Source organism: Camelina sativa, chromosome 15 (assembly GCF_030686135.1).
Source record: "Camelina sativa cultivar CO46 ecotype springtype chromosome 15, ASM3068613v1".
NCBI classification, from domain to species: Eukaryota; Viridiplantae; Streptophyta; class Magnoliopsida; order Brassicales; family Brassicaceae; genus Camelina; species Camelina sativa.
This window is the reverse complement of record NC_141894.1, coordinates 24,768,573-24,795,699: the sequence shown is the minus strand read 5'-3', so window position 1 is coordinate 24,795,699 and position 27,127 is coordinate 24,768,573. Positions and strand designations below refer to the sequence as shown.

General features: G+C 42.1%; 4 protein-coding genes across 8 annotated transcripts; 2 read left to right on the top strand and 2 right to left on the bottom strand.

Moving 5' to 3' along the window:
- The first annotated feature begins 292 nt into the window (after positions 1–292).
- Positions 293–1,572, top strand: LOC147927061 (non-specific lipid transfer protein GPI-anchored 11-like). Its single transcript, XM_087488979.1, has 3 exons — positions 293–696; positions 786–821; positions 1,363–1,572. The coding sequence occupies exons 1-3, from the start codon at positions 375–377 to the stop codon at positions 1,515–1,517; spliced, it is 513 nt and encodes a 170-aa protein (XP_087345105.1). The 5' UTR covers positions 293–374; the 3' UTR covers positions 1,518–1,572.
- A 198-nt stretch (positions 1,573–1,770) lies between these two features.
- On the bottom strand, positions 1,771–5,360 carry LOC104747291 (aminotransferase ALD1, chloroplastic). 2 transcript variants are annotated; one of them, XM_087488978.1, is made up of 11 exons: positions 5,074–5,360; positions 4,900–4,993; positions 4,742–4,767; positions 4,566–4,636; positions 4,340–4,456; positions 3,491–3,553; positions 3,206–3,310; positions 3,059–3,109; positions 2,625–2,945; positions 2,340–2,546; positions 1,771–2,215 (listed from the first exon to the last, which is right to left on the bottom strand). In XM_087488978.1, exons 2-11 carry the CDS (start codon positions 4,968–4,970, stop codon positions 1,874–1,876), a joined length of 1,374 nt encoding a protein of 457 aa, XP_087345104.1. In that variant the 5' UTR covers positions 4,971–4,993; positions 5,074–5,360; the 3' UTR covers positions 1,771–1,873. The 2 variants fall into 2 exon arrangements, with proteins under 2 accessions (XP_087345104.1, XP_087345103.1); XM_087488977.1 differs by having other exon boundaries at positions 5,099–5,360.
- A 2,330-nt stretch (positions 5,361–7,690) lies between these two features.
- LOC147927060 (uncharacterized) lies at positions 7,691–9,152 on the top strand. The gene is made up of 3 exons (XM_087487283.1): positions 7,691–7,944; positions 8,021–8,291; positions 8,409–9,152. The coding sequence occupies exons 1-3, from the start codon at positions 7,691–7,693 to the stop codon at positions 9,150–9,152; spliced, it is 1,269 nt and encodes a 422-aa protein (XP_087343409.1).
- A 12,671-nt stretch (positions 9,153–21,823) lies between these two features.
- On the bottom strand, positions 21,824–27,127 carry LOC104747290 (somatic embryogenesis receptor kinase 4). 4 transcript variants are annotated; one of them, XM_010468901.3, is made up of 12 exons: positions 26,580–27,127; positions 26,263–26,404; positions 26,082–26,153; positions 25,890–25,910; positions 25,325–25,468; positions 24,575–24,643; positions 24,409–24,480; positions 24,254–24,330; positions 23,407–23,535; positions 22,984–23,325; positions 22,388–22,782; positions 21,824–22,298 (listed from the first exon to the last, which is right to left on the bottom strand). In XM_010468901.3, exons 1-12 carry the CDS (start codon positions 26,659–26,661, stop codon positions 21,975–21,977), a joined length of 1,869 nt encoding a protein of 622 aa, XP_010467203.1. In that variant the 5' UTR covers positions 26,662–27,127; the 3' UTR covers positions 21,824–21,974. The 4 variants fall into 4 exon arrangements, with proteins under 4 accessions (XP_010467203.1, XP_010467204.1, XP_010467205.1 ...); XM_010468902.3 differs by having other exon boundaries at positions 26,263–26,376; positions 26,580–26,987; XM_010468903.3 differs by lacking the exon at positions 25,890–25,910.

Genomic DNA, 27,127 nt, shown 5'->3' with positions numbered 1-27,127 from the left:
AGTAATAATTATGTTATCTTATTATATATAACAACATATTGGATGTTAGTTTAAAAATTACGTAAAAAAACTTCAATTTTACCTTTTTAAAATTTTCATTTTATTCTCACAATCAATCTTAATATAAATAGTTTTTTGAAAAGAAAATATGATACAAACCTGGAATAACGTAACGACCGAATTTTAAACAAATGTAATTAATTCCATAAAGCATAATACACTGAGAAAGTAATGATTCATGTCTTTGCTTTCGGCGAAAAATATAAAAATAAACAATAATATATGAAAAGGCAGTGGACTGTGGCATTGATGTCGGGCGATAGAGTTTATATTGCAAGCCAGAACCTTAAAAGAGACGCATCATCATCATCACAATGGCGTCCTCAACTATTCTCATCATGATCTTCGCGGCTGTGGCATTGATGTCGGGCGATAGAGTTCAAGCAGCAGTGGACTGCTCGTCGTTGATACTAAACATGGCTGATTGCTTGTCCTTTGTGACGAGTGGTAGTACGGTGGAGAAGCCGGAAGGGACATGCTGCTCAGGGCTCAAGACTGTGGTTAGGTCAGGACCTGAGTGTCTATGTGAGGCTTTCAAGAACAGTGCTTCTCTTGGTGTTACTCTTGATCTCTCCAAAGCAGCTTCTCTTCCCATTGTTTGTAAAGTTGCTGCTCCTCCTTCTGCTCGTTGTGGCCGTAAGTTTCCTATTGTTTCATATTGGTTCATCATTTCTATTAATTAATTTGTATTTTTTGTTGAATGTTTTGAAAATGTTGTGTTGTAGTTTCTGTCTCTGGATCTCCTCCTGCTTCTGCCCCTGGTATGTGATCTATTAATACTTAGACTAAATCTTTCTGTTTTGTTGAATTTCTGAAACAGAGATTTTGTTTTATGTCAAGTTTGCGAATTTTGATTTAATTTGGTTATTTGGTTCTGTTTTAAACAGGAAAAACTGAAATAATTACTATTATGTATTTAAAGATATTTAAGTTTTATGTTGATCTATTTACATATGTAATTAAAACAGTTATTAATGAATTCTGATTTTGACCACAAAAAATAGATGAATTCTGATTTTTCAATTTGGTTCGTTTATTGCATAAAAACCGGCTATATAATTTATACGAAAATGTGGTAAAATGTTATTTTATTTATCAAAATATAGAATAGAAGTATATTTTCGATATGCATATTTGCAAAATTTTATCTATAAAAATGCATTACTTGTCTCTGTAATACAAGAATTTTAAAGATTATTGCTGAAAAAATGAAATAGGTAATTTGTTTCTTTGGCTTGTCAAATAATATGTAAAATCTCTAATGAATTAGTATTTTGGGTTTTGGATGTTAACACTTAACAGGTTTATCTCCCACGGCCGCAGCAGGTGCGCCGGAGTTGTCTAGTGGAGCAAATGCGGTAACTCCAGTTCCGTCCCCGAGGGGTTCGGATGCGTCCTTGCTCAGTGTGTCTGTCGTATCTGTCATCTTCATGGCACTCATCTCTTCCTGCTATTGAGCCTTATAATTTAATTGCTTTTGTTGAGTTCATTTTATTTAGTTTGGTGATCACATTTACCTTTCTTTTTTTTTTTTTTTTTTGAAAAAGTCACATTTACCTTTCATGTGTCAATTTTACTGAGATTTCTCTCTCTTATTTTTAGCTATTTAATATTAATTTACATTTTGAATTGGAAAAAAATCGTTCTTATATATGTTCTTCACCTCATTTGTATTCTATATGAAATTTTCCTCACTCTTCAAACACCAAATTATTAACAGTTTTAGCTTTTATTATTTCAATAATATACATTATGGTACAAGAGGTGTGAGAGATTATTCAAGACGATGCACATAACACGAGATATGTCTAGCCTAATTGGTATCAGAAGTGGAAGAGAGATATGTAAAATGTTTGGTTCGTGTATTAAAGAAACTTCGCAGCCTCTTTGATGCTTCAACCATGTCGTCTCTGCGTCCAAACCCACTAATCCTCAAATACTCATCTCCACCTGGTCCGAAACCTGAGCCCGGTACTGTTATTATATGAGTGTTTTCTAGGATCTCAGCAAAAACGTCCCACGACTTTGATCCCTTAAAGTGCACCCACAAGTATGGAGCATTTACACCACCATAAACCTTGAGACCAAGTGAGACTAGAGTGTCCATCAGTATCTTCCTGTTCTCTTTGTAGTAATTGATCACCGACCGTATGTCCTGTCAAAGCCAAATAAAACTTAACCATTTCATTAGTGAGAACACACATGTAACTTAACATGTCATTGGTTAGTAATATGGGATATTTAAGATATTTTAAACAAATGCTATACATTTTTATTACCTTAAGGCCACCGGAAGAAAGGCATGCTAGTCCACCCGCCTGAGCAATATTTGACGCTCCATTGAAAGAAGTGGTTACAATACGATGAAAATCGTTGATAATGGGAAACCCATTAGAGTACAATAGCTCATCAGGGATGATACTCCAACCAAGCCGAACACCAGTGAAACCAGCAAACTTGGAGAATGATGAAACTTCAATGGCGACCTAGCAAAGAAAGTAATATGATTATTGAATGCAAAAGACCACAAGGAATAGACATATAAATATGTAAACTCCTCTCACCTCCCTAGCACCAGGAATTTCATATATAGAGCGCGGGCTACCATCTTCGATAAAAGCAGCATAAGCAGTGTCAAAAATAATAATGGAGCCATTTCTCTTTGCAAAATCAACTAGTTGGCGTAGTTGTTTCCTGGATGCTACATAACCAGTAGGGTTATTAGGAGAACAAAAGAAGATGACATCAGTCCTTGGGGTCATAGTCAGATCAGGGAAAAAACTATTGTTAGGTCCACATGGCATGTAGACAACGTTTTGATACTTCTTGGTTGATTCATGGAAATGACCAGTCTGACCAATTATCACACTTGAATCTATGTAAGCCTGAATCCACACACACAAAAAAAAACAAAAAAAACAAAAAAAAAGCAGCATAAGAAGCAAAACAAAACAGCTTCTCATCATTAAATAGGGAAGATGTTAACATAAAACATTACCGGGAAGGTAGGATCTTGCACTGCAATTGTGACATTTGAGCCTAGGAGTAGCTGAAGATTCCAAAACTCAAATCAGCATAACGTCGAAAGATTGTGTCAAATATCCAAAAAAAAAAAAAAAAAAAAGACTCCCTAGCTGCATCCTACCTGAAGTCGAGAAATATCACTTTGTGCACCATCTGATACAAAAACTTCATTGCTTTTTACACGAAGGTCTCTATAAAACGTTTCAGCAATAGCTTTTCGCAGATTCTAATAATAATAATTAAAAAAATCAATACAAAGAAATATAACAGTGTCACAGAGTCATGCTATATAAAGTAACAACATATATAAAATGATATGATTACCCTGACCGAATAAACAACAAATTAAATTGGTACGTACAACTTTAGTCAAAGCAAAATGAAAAGAGAACCGGTCCTTGATTACCTTATTCCCTTGTTCAAGTCCATAGCCTCTATATCCTTCTACGGTCGATAGGCCATGCGCAAACTGAATAATCAAAACCCAACCACACATTGTCACTAATGATTACTAATCAGAAGCACTCTTTTTCCCCCGCAAAAAAAAAAAGAACATATAATACTTTAAATTTTCTGTTCTTTGGTTCAATGACTATATTTACCAACGATTTAATCAAGTAATAGTTTCTTTTTCAGAAAAAAAAAACAAAAAAAAAACAATCACGGTATAACAGCATTCAAAGTCAATGAAAATCAAACTAACTAATACTATATATAAAAGCACAATGGAAAATAAAATTTACATAGCATATATACTTCACAAAAAAGAAACACATAGCTTCTCTTGTTGCACCAGAGAAATATAAAATTAGAAAAATAGAGACATTGACAAAGGATTAATTAACATGATTTTTCTTCTTATTAAAAAGTTTTCATATCATCCTATTAATAATATATATACGAAACAGATCACATGCACGTACGCATACACGACCAACCGATCAACAAAAAAAAAAGGCCGATACATGCGTCGATGACCAAGAGTTTTTTATTTATTTGCATGAAAACAAAAACGATGACATTATCGAAAATTTTGAAAAACCAAGAAGAGAACAACATTTGACTTTTGAGATAGCTTGTATGAGTTGACCAGTTTAAGCATTCATGTAAGAAAATAAGACTATTCACGTCGGTACATAGGATCATCCATAAGTTTTAGGGCTTACCAGTTACCACAAACACACAACACTAGCTCGAAAAAAAAAAAGCAATGAAGAAATGTAAATTATGCTAAAGAAGAAAAGAAAATTCATACGCGAGACATGTGTGAGCTTATGTGCTCTGGAATAGGCTCTGTTGTATCACCAGTCCCAAGGCTTATCACTTGTACATTTGGATGCTTTTCAACGTGCTCAAGCTCACGTCTGTTGATCTATATTTTTTACACATATATAAACTGTCAGTTAAATATGGATTCCCACAATATTGGAATATATATTAACAAAAAAAAATCAAGAAAGATGATAAGATTAAGATATTACTTCGGGAAACAAATAATTGTTCTTTAGTTTCTCCAAATTCACGTTACGAACAAGTTTTGTTGTGCTACCACCTGAGCAAGCAAGCATGATCATCAGACAAGAGACTAATTATGATAACCAAATCTAAAAACTATATTCTGCTAACTGTTTTGAGAGTCAAGGTGGAAGAACTTTACCAAGTTTCTTGATCTCGAAGTCCAAACTTCATGTAGACAAAAGAATTGAGTTCAGTTAGTGTACTAATAAGCCGATTGTTATATAATTAATGATAAATAGATCGAGTAAAATTTTTGAGTAGTGCATGTATCTTGCATTATAATTTTAAAACCAGTACCTAGCCATGGTAATTTTTGATGGAGAAGAGCGTAAGCATGAGGCCGAACTAACGAACATTAGACTGACCATTCTTGACTTCCAAGTTGTGACAGCTTCAAAGATGCAGACAATATATAATACAACCTGATCTGATATGTGCATGTATATATACTCCAAGCAAAGTACCAATTACCACTAATAAAATGTGTATATGTCACCTTCAAGTGTATAGAGTGCAGAAATTTCTAAAGCAGCCAATCCATGCACGGCTAGTGAGTCAGATGAATTCACACCATGTCTTCTTATTGTCCATTAAATGTTAGACAAATATAAGTTAAAATATAAAATTAAATAGCTTATTATTTGAAGGTACTTAAAATATCATTTGGAAAAGGAGATATATCATTTGGAATCTCCAGAAATCAATGCCATCCTTTCTTTGGTGAGAAGCCCAAAATTTTAATACTCCTAATTTGTTCCATTTTATTAGATGTTTTAGAGATACTATTATTTATTTAAAGTTATCTGATTTTCTTGTTTTTGGTGAATTAATGTTGAATTAATTAGATATCATACAAAATAGAGTTATTTGATTTTGTTTCAAGTACCAAGAAAATTTAATTTAGTTTGATGTTTTGTTACCACTTGTGAGCTGTATGTAATGTCTTTTATTACCGGTTGAATTGTTTTTAGTTAGATATTAATTGATATTTTTATGTATAATAATGTTAATAGACAAGAGGCAAACATGATAACTTCTGTCATTTAGCTAAAATGGTATACACTGAAACGGAGATTACAAAGAAAAAAAACGATATTGATGCCACAACAACTTATGCTTAAATTATATGTTGTGAATTGCAATCTGATTTGATCTTTGGAAATTATAGATTTGAAAAATACTTCAACTCTTACGACGAAGCAACATTTAGTAAGGAGTTAGGCTAACATTCAGATTCCCAAGAATCGGAGTCATAAGAGATTCCGGTGGCTGACTTCAACAGAGACTAAACTACATGCCTTAAGATCACTTGCATGCAGGGAGCTCCACGGGTAAGTTGCGCCATGATTTCTAGATCGGATCTAGCTGAAATCATTTCAACTTGTTGATTTCGATGCATGTGTGGGACTTTTCATGCACACGAACGCATGATATAATTAAATTTAAACGCACAGCAGTTGAATTAAAGGTTAGGTGTTACAAACTTTGTTAGCTACCTAGCTAACTTTTGTTTCCACACGTAACCCCATATATGTATTTTTGCGACAAATGGGCCTCTTGTACAACCAGACCAAGTGCAACTAATGATAGATACAGAATTAATGGTTATGTTCTTAAACCAATATGACACTTACAAACATGTCATCATCAGGCGTATACTAGTACAAGCTGTATAAAGTATTACAACTTTTTCGACAAGTCCTAAGAAATATTCTTTCATCAAGTTACGGGATTCCTTATTTACCACTCATAACTAAGGCAAAATACAAAGTACCTCTAAGTTTACCGGACAAAGTTTGGACCAAATTCTGTTGTCTTAATCTATGAGAGAGGGGTGCAAGAAAGTCACGTATGAACGTACTTAAGAAATGACTAAGAAGCCTCATAGAAACCTTCATGTTTTTGCCAAAAAAATGTATTGAATATATATCTCAACATCATTATATGCGAATCGCAAAAAAGAAAGGAATATCACACCTTGACTCTCCAAACCAAATCAGACAAGGGTTTTAATAATTAAGAGGAAGATCAATCAAAATAGTCAATGTATAATATTAAAATAAATTTTGGGAGAAAATTTCTCAAAGAGAATAACTCGTTTTAAAATTCAGTTAATCGGTCAGGATTCAAGATATAAAGAAGAAATATAGTTTTATTGGCTTACGACTATATCAATAGAAAACTCAACACTCCTTATTTTCATCCACCCATTTGTCATGAAAATCAATATATAAATGTAGGAGGAAAAATAAAATAATAATTCTACCTTATTATAGTATTTGACAATGTGGAAAATTTTTATCCTCTGTTAGGGGTGGATCTCACTCCTACAATAGGTCCGGTCCAGAAAATATCCAAAAAATCAATAAGCCGCGGAGGGTTATTTTGGTCTTTTTGGAGGATAAACCGACACAGAAATCTATAAATAGTGACTGTACGGCGTACGGGCAAAGGACAAAATTAGCGAACTCGCAGCTCGTTATTTGTCTTCCTTTCGTCATTTCTATTTCGTAAAATACGAATTGTAGCTCGACTTTTCATATAATAAAGAGAACTTCGATCCCATTAAATACCGAACTAAAATATATCAATTGGACCGATCTGGACATCAACAATTTGGCGCGCCAGGTAGGGGGAATCAAGTCGAAGTTTTCTTACGAATAGACCAGCAGAGTTTGACGAGATGACTAGACTCGCGAACGATGGAAACAAGGACGCCAGCACGTCAGGCGGGACAGTAACTCCGGGAACAGAGCAGGCCGAGCCCACTGTTCTCCCCACTCCGGACGCCCCGAGAAAGGCCGTCGAAGCGGAAAGCCCAGAGACGTTTGTTATCGCGACGAATCTGACGACCCCGGCAAGCGCCGAGACGACAAAAAATCCCGCACAGCTCACCACCGTCAACACTCAACCTGTTTCCAGTATTGATGAGCTCTTTTGCGGGATACTGATGCGTCTCGAACAACAAGAACAGCGAACCAACACTCGTCTGGACGCGTTAACCATGGCACAAATTAATGCCCAGGAAGAAATCGACCACCTCCACACCGATCGATAGAACGCTACATGCTACCTCCAGGTCGGAAGGATGGCAAGGCCACAGACGCAAACCTGCGAGATAGAGCGACACCCGGTCATACATATTGACGAGACAAGCGAAGAAGTGAAAGCAGCAGAGTTGAAACAAATGAAGGAGAAAATGCAAGAGATGGAGGCAATGTTCCACAAGGTGACGAGCAAAGCCCCAGACATGGACCTCGTACTTGAGGCAACCCAGCGAACCCCATTCTCCAGGCGGCTCACAAGCACGCCAGTGCAACGAGCTGATCAAACCCAGATTGGGTTATTACGACCGCACGGTCGATCCAAGAGATTTTTTGCTGACATTCGGAGTAGCACTCGGTCCTTTGCAATTCAGCCCGATAGAGTACGACGCTGGAGCATGTCAAGTTTTTGCCGAGCACTTCACAGGAACGGCCCTAAGTTGGTTCTCACGGCTTCCATCTGGGTCAATTGACAGCATTAAAGATCTAATGACCGAATTCATGAAGCAATTTGCCGTCCTAAAGGAGAATAAGAATTTGCACGCCGATCTATACTCCCTGACTCAAACTCGCCAAGAGTCGCTCCGGTCATTTATTTCACGATTCAAAGAGGTCGTCGTTAACGTGTCGTTCCCAGATGCGGCGGCAATTGTCGCACTAAAGAACACATTATGGTATGAGTCACGATTCAAGGAAGAACTGTACCTAATGCACGTCGAGACAATCGCTGACGCATTACTCCAAGCTGCATAACACATTGAGTTAGAAGAGGAGAAAGCTGTCAATGCCAAGAAACACGCACCGGAGAAGAATACCACGATAAAAGAACCAGCAGTCGCCGCCCCGAAGACCGATCACGTCGAGCCTCGACAGCACTTCACTCGTAACCAGGATAGGAACCGTCGGACCTTCGCGATCAGCGACGATACGCAACAAAACTTACCTTGGAACAAGTATGTTCGAAAGGAAGGAGGCGAAAGCAGCGCGGGGCAGTTTTTTGATTATCATCAGAGCAACACCCACGCGATCGAAGAGTGTCGTTACCTCCAAACCATCCTAATGGAGCGATACAAGAAAGGCGCAATAGTCGTTGAATCCGACAGGGCCAAGATACCGCAACCAAGCAAGCAGAACAACAAGAGAGCCGAGAATGTTGCTTGGAAATTCATTAGAGAGAAACAGCAACTCGGCAAACAAAGTGGGGACGAAGCCGAAATGGCGGAAGTTGCTGTCCATGAAAAAAGAGCGCGCGCAGAACGACAGACTGAACAATCCCCTCCAGCGCCGAGACGCCGGATCAGCATGATCATGGGCGGATTGGGAGGATGTAATGATTCAGTACGATCGATAAGGGATTATACCAAAAAGGCAGAGATGAAGAAGTCCTGGCCGTCCAAGGTTGGGTCCCCAAATTTGCCAATTTCATTCGATAATAGCGACCTCGAAGGGCTGGACCTCCCACACAAAGATCCCTTGGTGGTCGAGCTTCTGATCAGTGAAAGTTAGGTCACGCGAATCTTGATCGACACTAGAAGTTCAGTAAATGTTATCTTTCGGGATGTCTTGGCACAAATGGAGGTTAGCGAATGCGACAAAAAGCCAGACTGCAATTATCTGACTGGCTTTGATGGGGATCATATCATGTCGATTGGCACTATCGACCTACCAATCTTTGTCGGAGGCACGGCACGATATTCCTGATTCGCCATTATCGACAAACCGACCATCTACAATGTCATCCTTGGAATCCTCTGGCTTCACAAGATGAGTGCAGTTCCGTCAACATACCATGAGTGCGTAAAATTAACGACCTCAAAAGGAGTATACATGTAACGTGGAAACCAGCAAACTGCGAGGCAATGCTTTCTCATCGAACACAAGATTCGTGCGGCAAAAAAGTTATAGCAATCAAAGCATCCTTCTGGTGATAGCAGTCCGTCGCCGACCGATGGGCCGGCGACCCCGATCCAGCAAGGTGTTGCCGCAACAGAAGAAGTAAATATTGACGAGGCCGATATAAAGCGTTGCGTCAACATTGGAATAAAGATAACCCCCGAGATGCGCAGCGAGCTGATAAACTTTCTTAAGGTCAATATCGCGACTTTCGCTTGGACAGTCACCAACATGAAAGGAATCGATCCAGCTGTAACAACTCACGAGCTCAACGCCAATCCGACACACAAGCCTGTCAAACAGAAACAACGTAAATTGGGACCCGAGAGGTCGCAAGCAGTAAATGACGAAGTCGAAAAACTCTTGGGATCAGGATCAATCGTGGAGGTAAAATATCCAGAGTGGCTTGCCAATCCAGTTGTCGTCAAAAAGGAAAATGGAAAATGGCACGTTTGTGTAAATTTTACCGATCTGAATAAAGATTGCCCAAAGGATAGCTTCCCACTACCACGAATCGATCAGCTCGTCGAAGCAACCGCGGGAAACGAACTTCTGATCTTTATGGACGCCTTCTCAGGGTACTATCAGATCCGCATACACAAGGATGACCAAGAAAAAACATCGTTCATTACGGATAGAGGAATTTATTGCTACAAAGTTATGCCTTTTGGATTGAAGAACGCTGGCGTGACTTACTAGCGATTAGTCAACAAAATGTTTGCCGAGCAACTTGGCAAGACCATGGAAGTTTATATAGACGATATGCTCGTCAAATCGCAACATGCCAACCAGCACATTAGCCACCTCCGCCAGTGCTTCGATATTGCTAATCCAAAGCAAATAATGGCGATCATCGACCTACCATTACCAAGGAACGCTAGAGAAGTACAGCGGCTGACCGGACGAATTACTGCCCTAAATCGCTTTCTCTCAAGATCGACCGACAAGTGCCTCCCTTTTTACCAACTTCTCAAAACAAAAGGGAAGTTCGAATAAAACGAAGCTTGCCACGACGCATTCAAAAAGCTAAAGGATTACCTCTCAACACCCTCGATTCTAGCCAAGCCGGAGCACAGAGAAATTTTATTCCTCTATATCGCAGTCTCGACATCGGCTGTTAGTGGAGTCCTGGTTAAAGACGACCGTGGGGAGCAGCGACCTATCTTCTATATAAGTAAATCGCTCGATGACGCCGAGACTCGCTATCCGATAGTCGAAAAGGTTGCCTTGGCAGTTGTCACCTCGACAAGGAAGCTTTAACCATAATTCCAATCCCATACCGTCGCCGTCCTGACAAATCAAGCTCTGCGATCTATACTGCATAGTCCGAGTCAATCTGGACGATTAACGAAGTGGGCAATTGAGCTCAGGGAATACGACATCGAATACCTCACTCGTCCAGCCGCCAAATCCCAAGTTTTAGCCGACTTCTTGATCGAACTACCACCAGAAGGGACCGAGCCGACATCCGCCGACCCTGCTGATGGACAATGGATTCTGAAGGTAGATGGTGCATCGTCACACCTAGTGATGTGATCGCAGGACGCGACCTCAGCCAAGAAGACCAAGACACACCGGACGCGACCGAGACGCCTGACCAAGACGCATCGGACGCGACCAGGGCAACCTCTTCAAACGTGGCCAAGGCTCCAACGATCCTTCCCGGAGCCACCACACGTTCCAAGAGCTCAGGAAAGGCGGCCAAACAACGGCTCAACCTATTTGTCCGAACCTACGTCCAACACCAGCCACCCAACGAAGACTCCGAGGGCTCAGTCCGCTTAGTCTTCACTCTTACCCAAGAGTGAAGACGGTCAAGTCGTTAAGCGAGGAAGTGTACTCTTTTTCCTCACTCCGGGTTTGTCCCAATGGGTTTACCGGAGGAGGTTTTAACGAGGCATGGAGCTAAACGCAAAACGCCTAAAGGCTAAGTTGCTTCACGCGCAAGGCCAAGGCGGTTATCTCTCTTTCCCTCTTATTTTTGGTTTAATTTTGAACTTGAGAATATTCTCTTTTGATCCTATGTTTGTGAACGTTGGAGAGTGTTTGTGGCTAAGCGTGTTAGTCAAAAGGTGGCGATGTGTTCTCTTTGTAAAGGGGACACGTCAAAAGGACGATGTGCGGATCAAGATGAATCCGCGTGTCCTTAAGCTCCTATCTAGACCTAGCTATTTAAACTCTCTTTAAGCCCTTGTTCCTCCTTAGACTTGTATGAAAATAAAACTTTTCCTCAAGAGAGATTCTTGAAACTTGTCTCACTCTTCTCTTTCTTCAATCCGGGATTGAACCTTGAGAAAACCCTAACAAGACGCGAACCGGGTTCGCCCTTGTTAGCGACCGTATCAAGAGGAGAGCCAAACCTCTTGTGTCGTCAATCGATCCATCCGTACTTCCCCTCATCTCGTTTCCATCTGTCCTCTTTCATCTTTCTCGAGTCCCCTCGAACCATCTCAAATCATTCCCGCTATCGTTTCCCTCGAAGACGTCCACCCGCTCGTCCCGCATCCGTACTGTCCGATTGAACCGTTCGTGGCTTCCCTGAGTATCTCCCGAACGGCTTGTTTGAATTCCTTCAAACTCCGTTTCCATCACTTGATTTTCCCCTAGATCCGAAGCCAAGAACCTCGGCCGTGAACAGTTTCACCGATTGAAAGTTGGCCGAGAGCTTAAGCCGCGTCCGTACCGCGAACGTAGACGACCGCGTCCGGCGGTCACATCAGCTTGGTATCAGAGCTTCAAAGCTCCTACGAGGTTGTTTCTTTCCAGAACTCTCTGTTCCTTTAAAGTTTCAATATTTGAGTTTAAAGCTTGCATCTTTTAGCTCCATAGGACTCGCTTGTTCTTTTTGGTTTAATTTGGTGCATGTTTAGGATTGTCTTTCGTCCGCTTAGGGTCTTAGAATTCGCATGTGTTCTTCGTGTTCATATCTCTGTTCCTTTGTGTTCTTGCGAGTTCACTTTTAGATCCATAAAGCTAGTTTCGCGATTAGTTTTTGTGTTTCCGGTCTTAGGCATAAAGCAATTCTTGTCGCGTAGCACTTTTACTTTTGCTTTTCTTTATTTGTTTTAGTCATAGGATTGCATGTGTCATAGCTGTCCTCAATCATTGTTAGTGGAACGAATCTTTGTGTGGTCCTCTTGAGCGTGTGAGACTCACGTGTGGTTTTCTTTTTGCGAGGTTTAAATTCAAACCTATACCGCGGAGCCACGCCACGTCACCAACAACCAGTCCCTACGATGGCCGAAGAAATTCCACCAGCGCCACCAGAGATTGGTGTCACCCTCGCCGCATTACGAGCCGGCCTAGAGCAACTAGCTGATCGCCTCACGAGGATTGAACTTATGAATCCTCCTCGCGAAGATCCGTTACCCGCGAGGCGACCACGACGCGAGCCGGCGAGTGATCAGTCCGATGAGGACTTTGAACCGAGGCCTAGACGACGACACCGCTATGATGATGAAGACGACGAAGGTCCGAGATGTTATGAGCCGAACCACAAGATGGTCCCACCAACGTTCGCGGGCAAGTCAGACCCCGAGGCCTATCTTGAATGGGAAAGTCGCATGGACCACTTATACTCGTGCCATGCCTATCCAGAGCTACGAAAGGTCCAATATGCGGTGGCACAATTCACCGATCACGCCCTTACCTGGTGGGATCGACTGGAGGCTGAACAACGACGCAACCGCGACCGAGCTATCACTGTTTGGGAGGTCTTGAAAGCAGAGATGCGAAGGCGCTACGTGCCTCCCTACTACCACCGCGAGCTCCAGAAGAAGTTTCGGCGACTAACGCAAGGCGCACGGAACGTGGAGGAGTATTACGAAGAATTTGAGCACTTGCGCAACCGGTTGCAAGTCGATGACTCCGAAGAGTCCCTCATGGCTCAGTTCTTGGACGGATTGCAAGAACGCATTGCACGCAAGGTCGAGCGCCAACCCTATCAAACTTTTGAGGATTTATTGCATCTCTCGGTGCAAATTGAGACTCAAATCAAGAAGAAGAGCGCCTCTGCGCCTCGTGGCCGAACTCAAGGAGCTACCAATTGGACTCCTAACGCGTCGCCATCAAACCGATTGCCGGAAAAACCAAAGGCGACCAGCACGGACTCGAGATTCAAACCTAGGGAGCCGGCCACCAATGAGCGCCACGATCCGCGACGCAACACCACCGACGTCTGGAGCCGCGACATTGTATGTTTCAAGTGTCAAGGGAGAGGCCATTACGCTCGTGATTGTCCGAACGCACGGACGATGATACTGACCGAGGCTGGCGAGATCGAGTCCGATGATGAGGCCGCTGAAGAAATGGTGCAAGGAGAAACCGAGCTGGAAGAAGCTGTTGCGGAACCCGAGGTCGGAGAACTGCTCATGATACGCCGCATCCTGAACGCCGGTGTAGCCACGGATGACGCCAACCAACGTGACAACATTTTCCACACGAGATGCACTGTAAGTGGTCGCGTTTGTGGCTTGATCATAGATGGAGGTTCTTGCACTAATGTGGCAAGTTCCAGTCTTGTCAAGAAACTTTCTCTTGAAACCACAAACCACCCTCGCCCTTATCGCTTGAGATGGTTAAATGATAAGACCGTGATCCAAGTAAAGGAACAAGTCACGGTCCCATTCAGTATCGGTCCGTATAAGGATCAAGTTCTTTGTGATGTGGTGCCTATGCAAGCCAGCCACCTCTTATTGGGGCGCCCATGGCAGTTTGATAAGCGCACCACACAGTGCGGCCATACTAACCAATACTTTTTCGTTCATGACAACAAACGTATTTGCTTGAAACCCTTGAGCCCCACGCAAGTACATGAAATGCAAGACAAGTTGTCTAAAGACTCGAACGATAAAAAGAATTTCCTGATTCAATATGGTGATGTTAGAAAGTCCCTTAAGGACTCAGCCCAAGTGATTTTGATGTTGTTTTGAGATGCATTGCTTTCAGGTCTTGATGGTTCACTAGAAGCCTTACCGGAGGTCATACGCGGCGTCCTCAAGCGATTCGCCGATGTGTTCCCCGAAGAACTCCCCGAAGGCCTACCACCGATCAGAGGCATCGAACATCAGATCGATCTAGTCCCGGGAGCGCAGCTTCCCAACCGGCCGGCCTACCGTGTCAACCCCGAAGAGGCGAAGGAGCTTGAGCGGCAAGTCAAAGAGCTCATGGCGCAAGGTTACGTCCGGGAGAGTTTGAGTCCGTGTGCTGTACCAGTGCTACTAGTCCCGAAGAAAGACGGATCATGGAGGATGTGCGTTGACTGTCGAGCCGTCAACAACATCACCATCAAATACCGCCACCCCATTCCACGCCTTGATGACATGCTAGACGAGCTTAGCGGCGCCAGTGTCTTCTCAAAGATCGATCTGAAGAGCGGCTACCATCAAGTCCGGATGAAGGAGGGTGACGAGTGGAAAACGGCCTTCAAGACAAAACAGGATTTGTACGAATGGCTGGTAATGCCATTCGGTCTTTCTAACGCCCCTTCTACCTTTATGCGTCTTATGAACCATGTTTTGAGGTCGTTTATCAATAAATTCGTAGTGGTTTATTTTGATGATATATTGGTATATAGCTCTAGTTTGACTGATCATGTAAAACACCTAGAGGCTGTCTTGTTTACCCTCCGCGAAGAGCAACTCTACGCAAACTTGAAAAAGTGCGTGTTTGCTGCTGATGAATTGGTCTTTTTAGGCTTTGTTGTGAGTTCGCAGGGCCTCAAGGTCGATGGAGAGAAGATACGCGCAATAGAGGAGTGGCCCACGCCAACGAGCATCACTCAAGTCCGGTCGTTCCACGGCCTAGCCAGTTTTTACCGGAGGTTCGTGCGAGATTTCAGTACGATCGCCGCGCTTCTAACCTCTGTGATCAAGAACAGCGAGTTTCAATGGGGAGAGGCACAAGACAAGGCGTTCACCGAGCTCAAGAAACGCCTCACGCAAGCACCCTTGCTTACATTGCCCGACTTCAACAAAACTTTTGAGGTTGAGTGCGATGCGTCGGGAGTTGGAGTCGGAGCTGTCCTGACTCAAGGAGGCAAACCGGTGGCGTACTTTAGTGAGAAGCTTAGTGGAGCTACGCTTAATTACCCTACTTATGACAAGGAGTTATACGCCCTCGTTCGTGCCATGGAGGTTTGGCAACATTATCTATTGGCGAGAGAGTTTGTGATTCACACTGATCACGAAACTCTCAAGCACCTCCGCGGCCAGACCAACCTCAAGAGACGTCATGCGAAATGGTTGGAGTTCATTGAGTCGTTTCCATACGTCATTAAGTACAAGAAGGGCAAGGAGAACGTAGTCGCTGACGCCTTGTCAAGACGGCATGCACTAATCACCACAATGGACGCGCGCGTATTGGGTTTTGAAAGCATCAAAGATGCTTATGCTGGAGATGCTGAGTTTGGAGATTGCTTCCAGAACCATGGGAAAGGAATCTACACCGAGTTCTACATTCACGAGGGTTTCCTGTTCAGAGGTCGAAGGCTGTGTATACCAAATGGTTCTATCCGGGAGTTGCTAGTTCGTGAAGCCCATAGTGGAGGTTTAGCGGGTCATTTTGGCATCACCAAGACCTTGGCCGTGCTCAAGGAGCATTTTTACTGGCCAAAGATGCGAAGTATGGTAGAAAAGCACGTCGGCCGTTGCATAGCTTGTCGCACCTCCAAGTCGACAACTCACCCGCATGGCCTCTACATGCCTTTGCCCGTGTCCACCGCACCATGGATCGATCTCTCCATGGATTTCATCCTCGGCCTACCCCTCTTGGCGCATAAAGATAGTATCATGGTGGTTGTTGATAGGTTCTCGAAGATGGCTCACTTCATTCCATGCAATAAGAACAATGATGCTGTGCAATTGGCGAACTTGTTCTTTAGTCAGGTCGTAAGGCTTCATGGCGTTCCGCGCACCATCATATCCGATCGGGATCCCAAATTCCTTGGTCACTTCTGGTGAACTATTTGGCGCAAGCTCGGGACGAAGTTACTGTACTCCACCGCGGCTCACCCTCAGACCGACGGCCAAACGGAGGTCGTCAAAAGATCAATAGGCGCCTTACTCTGCACAGCTATCGCCAGCAACAAAGGCTCCTGGCTCGAGTGCATTCCGGTCATCGAGTTTGCATACAACCAAGCGGTGCATTCAGCTACGAAAAGGTCGCCATTCGAGGTCGCATACGGATTCAAGCCTTTGACGCCCCTGGATCTCCTCCCTATACCACCGAATGAAGTCGAGAATCAAGACGGAGTCGCACGAGCAGAAATGGTCAAGGCTTTGCACGAGGAGGTCCGAGCCAACATAGAGCGAAGGAACGAGCAGTATGCACGCTTCCTCAACCGAGGACGTAAACCGATGCTGTTCAAACTTGGTGATTGGGTCTGGTTACACTTCAGGCCGGAGAGGTTCCAGCAGAAACGCAAGGACAAGCTCAGCCCGCGAGGAGATGGCCCATTCCGAGTCATCGAGAAGATCAACGATAACGCCTACCGACTTGAGCTTCCAGGTGAGTTTGGTACATCCACCTCATTCAATGTCACTGACCTCGTTCCGTTTGATGTAAGTGAAGACGAAGATGTTTTGGGGACAAAACCTTTTCAAGGGGGAGGGAATGATGTGATCGCAGGACGCGACCTCAGCCAAGAAGACCAAGACACGCCGGACGCGACCGAGACGCCTGACCAAGACGCATCGGACGCGACCAGGGCAACCTCTTCAAACGTGGCCAAAGCTCCAACGATCCTTCCCGGAGCCACCACACGTTCCAAGAGCTCAGCAAAGGCGGCCAAACAACGGCTCAACCTATTTGTCCGAACCTACGTCCAACACCAGCCACCCAACGAAGATTCCGAGGGCTCAGTCCGCTTAGTCTTCACTCTTACCTAAGAGTGAAGACGGTCAAGTCGTTAAGCGAGGAAGTGTACTCTTTTTCCTTACTCCGGGTTTGTCCCAATGGGTTTACCGGAGGAGGTTTTAACGAGGCATGGAGCTAAACGCAAAACGCCTAAAGGCTAAGTTGCTTCATGCGCAAGGCCAAGGCGGTTATCTCTCTTTCCCTCTTATTTTTTGTTTAATTTTGAACTTGAGAATATTCTCTTTTGATCCTATGTTTGTGAACGTTGGAGAGTGTTTGTGGCTAAGCGTGTTAGTCAAAAGGTGGAGATGTGTTCTCTTTGTAAAGGGGACACGTCAAAAGGACGATGTGCGGATCAAGATGAATCCGCGTGTCCTTAAGCTCCTATCTAGACCTAGCTATTTAAACTCTCTTTAAGCCCTTGTTCCTCCTTAGACTTGTATGAAAATAAAACTTTTCCTCAAGAGAGATTCTTGAAACTTGTCTCACTCTTCTCTTTCTTCAATCCGGGATTGAACCTTGAGAAAACCCTAACAAGACGCGAACCGGGTTCGCCCTTGTTAGCGACCGTATCAAGAGGAGAGCCAAACCTCTTGTGTCGTCAATCGATCCATCCGTACTTCCCCTCATCTCGTTTCCATTTGTCCTCTTTCATCTTTCTCGAGTCCCCTCGAACCATCTCAAATCATTCCCGCTATCGTTTCCCTCGAAGACGTCCACCCGCTCATCCCGCATCCGTACTGTCTGATTGAACCGTTCGTGGCTTCCCGGAGTATCTCCCGAACGGCTCGTTTGAATTCCTTCAAACTCCGTTTCCATCGTTTGATTCTCCCCTAGATCCGAAGCCAAGAACCTCGGCCGTGAACAGTTTCACCGATTGAAAGTTGGCCGAGAGCTTAAGCCGCGTCCGTACCGCGAACGTAGACGACCGCGTCCGGCGGTCACATCAGCTAGGGTCCGGCATAGGAATCCGGTTAACATCCCCAACTGGAGAAATACAGGAGCAGTCATTTTGTCTTAGGCTCCAGGCAACAAATAATGTCGCTGAGTATGAAGCACTTATAGCCGGCCTCAAGCTCGCTAGCGGGATGCAAATCAAACACATCCGAGCATACTATGATTCTCAGCTCGTTGCTAACCAGTTTAGCGGCGAGTATGATACTCAGAGCGAGCCAATGGCTGCCTACCTCGATGTGGTCAGAATTCTCTCCAAGCTGTTCGTCGAGTTCGAGCTAATCAAAATCCCCATAGGGGATAACGCTCCAGCCGATGCTTTGGCAGCGTTCGCGTCAACCTCCAATTCAGACCTCCAACGGATTATCCCGGTCGAAAGCATAGATACTCCAAGCATCAAAGAGGCGCAAACAGCAGCCTGTCTTGCACTCCATCAGCAAGACGAAATCCGTCCTACTTGGCAAAACGAGACATCAACACAACAGTTTGAACCACCTTCAGAGGAAGATAAGACGGACTGGCGAGTTGAAATACGCGCGTACTTGGCCGATGGTGATATACCGACGGATAAGTGGGCAAAACGACGACTAAAAACGAAGGCTGCCCATTACACCCTGATGAAAGAACATTTACTTTGATGGACCGCATCAGGCGCCCTCCTGGTAAATCATCTAAGAACGCCTTAGATAAAACCCAAAGAAATTACCTGTCGAACGAGAAGTCTTTTGTTTTCCTGAAGGAGCTCGTTGTTTCCGTGGACGACCTGCTTTCCTCCGTCCAGTACCGGGCCAAATATAAGGACCTTCCGCCCTTATCGCGTTAATCTCGGCTCGAAAGATAGCAGGATAGGGAAGAAGACACCTTGGAATGACAACTACAAGGAACAAACAGAATGAGATCAACGAAAATGTACAAAGACAAGAATAAATCATGAAGAAGGATGAACTACCAGGTGAACGGTTCCACCCAGAAAATAAAGGGATCGCAAGATCTTCGACGACACCCGGACCCACTTTTAGAAAAAAATAAGACACTTCCCAATTGTGGGTCTTCCCTTTCGCTCATTCGACAAGCAGGGGGGGTCGCGAACTGACATAATAAACGCCGAGCTTTTTCTTTCTATCGGATGCTGTTAGGCGGGTAAGCTCCTCGAAATGCTCAACTGAAAGTTGAACTCCTGCTCTCTTTGCTAAAATCGAAAAACCCACCGCATTCCGAAATGTGGCCGGAGTAAATTGAGACATTGCCATCTCGCGCTTGGCAAAATACGACATAAGAAAAGAGGGGAGGGGGAAAGTAATCCCGCACTCGAGGAAGAGTTTTTCAGAAAGACAAATAAATCCACTGGGAACATCCCAAGGATGCTGGTCTTCTCCAGGAATAATAATGACCGGTTCGGTCGATAATTCGCCGACCTGGACTGCCTCGAGAGCCAATTCAAGTTTGGAGGAAGTTTGAGGAACGAAGGAGAAAATATGCTCTCCAGCTCGCGACGAACCAGCCACCATTGGGGAGGATCGAGGTCCAATAATGCGGTCCGCCAGAATGACCGTATCGTCTAGATCTTCGTTGATAAGGGAAGGAATTTTACACGGAAGGGCAGACGAGCTCGGAGCGACTACATCAGAGGAGAGCCGACGGTGGAGTTCGGCCAAACTAGTATCATCAGAGCTAGTCGACGACCCCAAAGAAACAAGGCTGCCCGTAGGAGATCTCGCCTTACGACGATCCGATCTAGTTGAGCCGCTGGAATCAGACGAAGTGTTTTGGCGAAGATGACTCACCGCAGAATCAGACGAAGTGGATCCGGGGGAAGCCATAGAAAACTTCAAGGAAATAAAATATATAGACAAGCTAGAGGGTGAGGGAAGAGAGTACCTGAAATGACGAGCTGAGGAAACAGTCGATGAAGAAGAATGAAGCAAAAATGAGGAAGGAGTGGGATATCCCGAAGTAATCATCATTACCAATCAAAAATCGAGGCGACGTTACAACTTTCGGACATCATGCGCACCAAAGTGGACGCGTGACGATGTGACAACACGCCCTCAAAAAAGGGATATCTCACGCGCGACCCTTTAGTTTCCGGATTTTTGTCTATGAGGACTTTTCGAGTTCCCACCACCTATCCATCTCAAAGCCAGCTCGTCATTTAAATCCAAGAATTTAAAGGTCGTAGAAAGTCGCCATGACCGAGGGACCATCAAACAGCATAAAGTTCTCCCCATAACTACGAACTGAAGATGGGGGGGGGGAATACTGTTAGGGGTGGATCTCACTCCTACAATAGGCCCGGCTCAGAAAAGGTCCAAAAGAATCGACAGGCCACGGAGGGTTATTTTGGTCTTTTCGGAGGACGAACCGACACAGAAATCTATAAATAGTGACTGTACGGCATACGGGCAAATGACGAAAAAAGAGAGAGAGAATTCGTACAAGAGAATAGATCCTCGAAGGATAGAATTAGCGAACTCGCAGCTCGTTATTTGTCTTCCTTTCGTCATTTCTATCTCGTAAATTACGAATTGTACCTCCACTTTTCATATAATACAGAGAACTTCGATCCCATTAAATACCGAACTAAAATATATCAATTGGACCGATCTAGACATCAACATCTTCTTAACAGAATATATTTAGGAGTCGGATGATGACTTGATGAGACAAGGAAGAAGGAACAATAAAATTCATATACGTAAATCGAGTAATTATGGAGGAGTTCAGTGCATTTTCATGGAGCTTGTGATAACTAAATGCGATTACCATTGTGTAAAAGTTACCTACATCCTACATACAAAAGATGAAAAAAAAAACTCTGACATCTTGTCAAATATATTAGAAAGCATAAGAAAAACTAACATGTGTCTAGCTTGTAATTACATATTGAAAACTATTTACTCGATCTCAATTAATTTTAAAACGCAAACGAGAAAAATCGTTAAAAAAAAAAATTGTAAAAATGTTATATACTTTTGAAAAATTTTCAACAAATTCCACCAACATTATATCATCATGTTATTTCTCGTCACCAAAAGTGAAAACTAGCGACCATGCCCCAAACATGACATCTCTAGTTATAAACGGAGAAAACAAAACTACAAATATAAAACTCAATTAGTAGTTAACCAGTCTGGCGTTAAATGTTTGGCCATCAAAATCTAATATGAAGTTTTTTCATGAGCTGATTGTATTTCTTGGGCAAAGTATGAGTTCGATCAAGATTTATTTTTTTCAATGGTACCACAAAGCAAGCTTCTTTGTGGTCTAACATTCTTGCGAGTATATTATATTCATTTTGTTCTTGACTGTAATTTCTAATTAGAAAAATATAGCTCTATGAACAAGAGCTTCTGTCATGATGAAGCTTCTGTCATGATGAATCATGTAATGTATTGGTGGTGGGTATATAATGCAGCTTGAGTTGTAAAACCTTATGCACATATATGCGGATATTAGCCTAATTAATGGAAGTGGAGGGTCTAAAAAGTATCGTAGAGCTGATTAGTATTGGAGTACGTACTGATGTTTGAATGTGAATGTGGGTTTTTGCTTCTTACAACTTCATCAATCTTATATAATATACACTTGTATAAGAACTCACATGGCATCATGACCTTTTCTAAAAGGTTATCTTGGACCTGAAGGGTAATCGTTTTCGATAAGGGAATTGGAATATGGGATGAGCCAGTCAGTGCCAGCTTGAGGATAGGCTTGATAATTGAAATCGTGCGTCTGCATCTCCTCCTTTTGCCACTCTTCCCATCTCTGAGCTAAACCATCTCCTTCCAGCATTCTCACTACCTCTGACATCTTGGGACGTTCCAGTGCAGAACTTTGAGTGCAGAGCAGAGCCATTTGGATCAGCTGCTCCACTTCTGTTTCCACGTACTTTCCTTCTAGCTCTGCGTCTACAAGGCTTTCCAGCTTCTTCTCTTTCAAAACCTCTTTCACCTAATTACATCCACAAAAGAAATACTCTTCTTCATTTCACTATGACAATTTGGACTCAATAAGACGACTGGGAAACCATAAAAACATACCCAGTCGAGTAACATGATATCATCATCATTTGCAAGCCGAGCTAGATCAAAAGCTTTCTGTCCAGTTATGAGCTCGAGAAGCATGACCCCGTACCCAAAAACATCAGTTTTCTCAGAAGATTTTCCTGTCGAAAGGTACTCAGGAGCTATATGGCCAATCGTACCGCGTACAGCAGTTGTCACATGGGAGTCGTTATAATTCATTAATTTTGCCAGCCCAAAATCTCCAACAACAGCTTCAAACTCTTCATCTAACAATATATTCGCAGCTTTCACATCACGGTGAATGATTTTTTGGTCGCAGTGATCATGTAAATATGCCAGCCCCCTTGCTGATCCCAGAGCAATATGCTTTCTCTTTGGCCAATCAAGTGCTGGATTGCCTTCAGCACGTTCTAAACAGGAAAATAATCGAAGATAAGATAGTTTCCAGTCAATACAAAACTATATTGTGATCAGAAAATCTTATTATAGATACTGACTGCTATGAAGCAGGTTGACCAAAACTATTTATGCAGCAGAGCAGCTGGAGAGTAGAGCAAACTTTAACCGCCTGTGGTATGTATATGCAATCGAAAGAACAGAGAATGAGGTACCTCTTAAACAAGAAGCAACACTTCCATTAGCCATGTAGGGATAAACAAGCAATCTTTCAGTTGGTGTCATGCAAAAGCCACGAAGCCGAAGCAAGTTCCTATGAACGGCCATACTTATCATCTCAACCTCTGTTTGAAATTGCAGTTCCCCACCCTTGGTACGTTCTTCTTTTAGCCTTTTCACAGCCACTAGAGAGCTATCAGCTAAACGTCCTTTATACACTTTACCAAAACCACCTCTACCCAAAACATTTTTATTGCTAAAGTTATCTGTAGCAACTAACAGTTCACGCAAGGTAAACCTTTTGAGTTGTCCTAAATGAACCTCTGGGTCTTCTTCAGCTGCAAAATAGGTTTTATCAAAACAGTTAAAATCGGCCAAAGAAGCTTCAATGAAAAAATAGATGACGAGAGTTGACTAACCAGGTACATCAAAAAAGCGGTCATGTGGTTTTCTTCTCAGCCACCAAGCTAGCGCAATGGCTGGAACAGCAAATAGAAGTGCTGCACCTGCAGCAACTCCCCCTGCTATTGCTGCAGTCATTGGTCTGCCTGAGAGCATGAGATTAAACAAAAACTTTTCTTAATACAGAACTCAAGTACAATTACATATGTCATACATTAAGAGTTTCTAGAAAAAAATTGTTGAATCATCAATCAAGTGGAAGTTTGAGCAAATGTGAACGAGCTAAATACAATTTCAGATCAAAGATTGTTTGTACTGTGTCTACTAACCCTTCTTTTATACTTTAGCAAACTAGCAAGTTCACACTTGTTTCATAATTTATTTTCCCCTTATCAGCAATGTCCATGAACTTCTGTTTCTACCAAAGTCAAGCTACCAGTTGAACTCTAAGACGTTCTTGTCTTTTTTAACACCGATCAACGAAAAAATGTTAACAACTCTAGTAAGAAGTCAGCTTCGTTCTTTCATTAGCAGGTTATTATCCCGAGTAAAGACATGCCAAATATATTACGGAATACTATATCAAAAAATAGAACATGAAACAGTCAACAAATAAATAATCACTACATGCCTTTTCACATTCGAATGTGCAAAACCATATATAATAAGAATATAGTGTAGTTAACTTTCCAGAAAGTATTTTTGTGCCAACCAGAACAATACGCATAATAAATCACAGGCTAAAATGTGAAAATGCAACTAGTAAACATACGAATGTCGAAGGAAGTTAGACACTGAAAAATATAAAAGAACTGACGAGAATCAAAACTAATAGAAGAAAACAGAAAGCCCGAGATTTTAAACCTGAAGGTTGTGGTGGCGTAGGAGCGGTAGAAGTAGGCGGAGGTTCAGAGAGTGGCGTTAAATTATTATTGTAAAAACTGCAGATAACCTTCAGACAGTTAGTAATTCATTCTGACCACTCCATCAAGAATAAAGATAGGAACAAAAAGGAGAACCTAATAGGAGTGAAGAGCGAAAAGGAACCATTAACAGGAATATCTCCAGTGAGCCGGTTGTTTGAGATATCGCTACATTTCAGGATGACATCATCTTTTGTCAGAGCTCAAGATTACACCAACTAGTATAAACAAAATAATTCAGTTGAGACAAAGTTACACTCACAGAACTTGCAGCTGCACAGAAGTCAATTCCATTGGAATTTCCCCAGATAAGCTATTGTTGTTAAGACGCCTAACCACATATAGTAGAATGCCAAACATTGATATTAGCCACTAAAGAGTTCAAAATGACAATCATCCAGCAAAATAACATTTATCTATAAAAAAAAATAAGGAAACAAATGCTGTTTTGAAATCTTATCCAACTGCTTAGTACTTTCAGGGCAATGAGTGAATTTAATCGAATTTGTACAACTAGTCTCTAACCACTTCTGAAGCATTCACACTACACATGTACACTGAAGTTTCTGAAATGACCCAGCATCGTTCTATCCAAACCTAAGGCACGATATTATCAAATGTCTCCTTACAGGCGCGGACCAATAACATACAACTCAATTCATCAGTTCGATAGCTACCATTGAGAATCACAATGTGACGGAGGAGTAAGAGGTGTATGTTCTCACACAGTCAATCAGGGTAAATTCCTTTTTTGCGGTGATATAATATATTCCATTATTAATCTTTTACTAAAGAATTTGAAATTCTTCTACTTGATTAAGAGTTGTAAAACAAGGCTGCCTGTAACAACGCTCTCCCAGAAATAATTACATGAGATCATGATTCAGTCTTGAATGTTAGACTCTACAGTTTGTTTTTTTTAATTATAGAAATACAACCAAATTTGGAAACTGTAAACAATGAAGCTGGATATTAAGGCTGTAAAAGAGAAGAAGGGGAGTATGGTACATACAAGAATCGGAGTTTCTCTAGTTTGCCAAGAGACGACGGGATGGGACCGCCTATGTTATTCGCATATAGATCCAAGCTCACTAGTTCCCTCAAGTCGCCAAGCTCTTCAGGTATCTCCCCAGTAATGTTATTGCTATAAAGCTCCCTGTCATTAAGCTTTGCTTAAATATATTTGTGATAAGATAATCTTTAGATTGGAAAATCTCTAAAACTACTTTACCAAATTCATGATACAAAAAAACATAATGAAGCATGTAGCAAACAAAATACCCAGTAACTTTGAACACTATATTAATCTTAGAGAGCTAAGATACATGGAAAGTGGAAGCATTTTGCAGCAGTAACACAAATATGTAGAGTTGAGACCACCAGTAGAGAGTAGAGATATACTAGATCCAAGCAATCCAGTTTCTTATCTAATTGACTTTAGGAGCATAGAGAATTGAAACGAGAATTTGTCTTTCATAATGCCATGGTTCTATTCTATTCACACTGAAAGATGATTGTGAAGGATTCTATTCACACATGCGTTCGACTCTGCAAATACATTTATCATCCACAATTACCTTCTGCATGCATAGGTACAGCTAAAAATTTCTCCAGACGGAAGCATTGTCAAGTTTTAAGAAATCAATGAAGATAGCTTATGTCACAGTTGATTAGAACAAGCAAAAATAAAACATAATCATAACAAATTGAAGCATAGTAAAACCAGAAATCCTGTAAAAGTAATCGGCTTTGAGGAAGATATGGCGTACAAGTACTGCAAGTTTGAAAGTTGACCAAGTTCTGGAACCAGTTTCCCAGATAGTTGTGCATTCCCAAGATCACTGAGCAAACATCAAACAGTAGATGTCAAAAGCTTGAATGGATTCATTATAAAAACCATCAAACAGAGAAGGGGACAAGAGGGAGAGAGAGAGAGAGAGAGTAGCTTACACACGAGTAACTTTATTCTGATTATTGCAAGTAACATGAAACCAGGTACAAGGAGTAACAAGAGTAGCATCCCAGCTTTGGAGTACATTGTTTGCAGTGTCAGCTGATGATAAACTGTTTTTCAGCATAAATAAAGCATCACCTGTATGTATTATCCAAATCCCAAAAACAACCATAAAGAAAGATAAAAAGTAATGAACTTTCGAAAAATCTAACAAATCATAATATCTCTTTCCAATGGGGCACTAATCGTTTGTATGCAAATAAAGGAAAAAGGTAAAGACTTTACAAGAGAGAAGCAAGGAAAGAAGAAGAACCTTCGGCGTTTCCGGCGACTCTGAGAGTAAAATTGAATAGTAGAATCAGCCAAAGGAAGCAAAGGAGTGGTCTTTGTTCCATTTTTCCAACTTGTCATCAGAGTAAAAGCAAATCCAGTAAAGGATGATGACCTAGCAAGGTTTATCTAACCCAGAGGGACCATTCATTCATTGATTGATTCACCCGTTGACGAAGACGAACGAGGTAAAGAGAAAGCTTTCTCCTTTGTAACGCGTATTCGACATTTGACCACATTTCGAAAGAAACCAAAATGGATTCTATCGTGGACCAAAGGAAACGAGAAGACTGGAACAGAGAGTTAAAAGACTAAAGACTGATGATGGTCATAGCCAAATAAATTAAAAGCAAGCATATCCTCCAATAAAGCTGCTTAACTTTTTTTAGCCAAAAAAAAACTTATTTGCAACATTTGTGAAGTTTTATAATGCTCAAATGCAGGGCATGAAGATCTATTTATTTCTCCCTAACCTTTTTTTTTTTGTCAACCAAATATTAAATTAGAAAATAATTCTAAAATTGGTTGTCC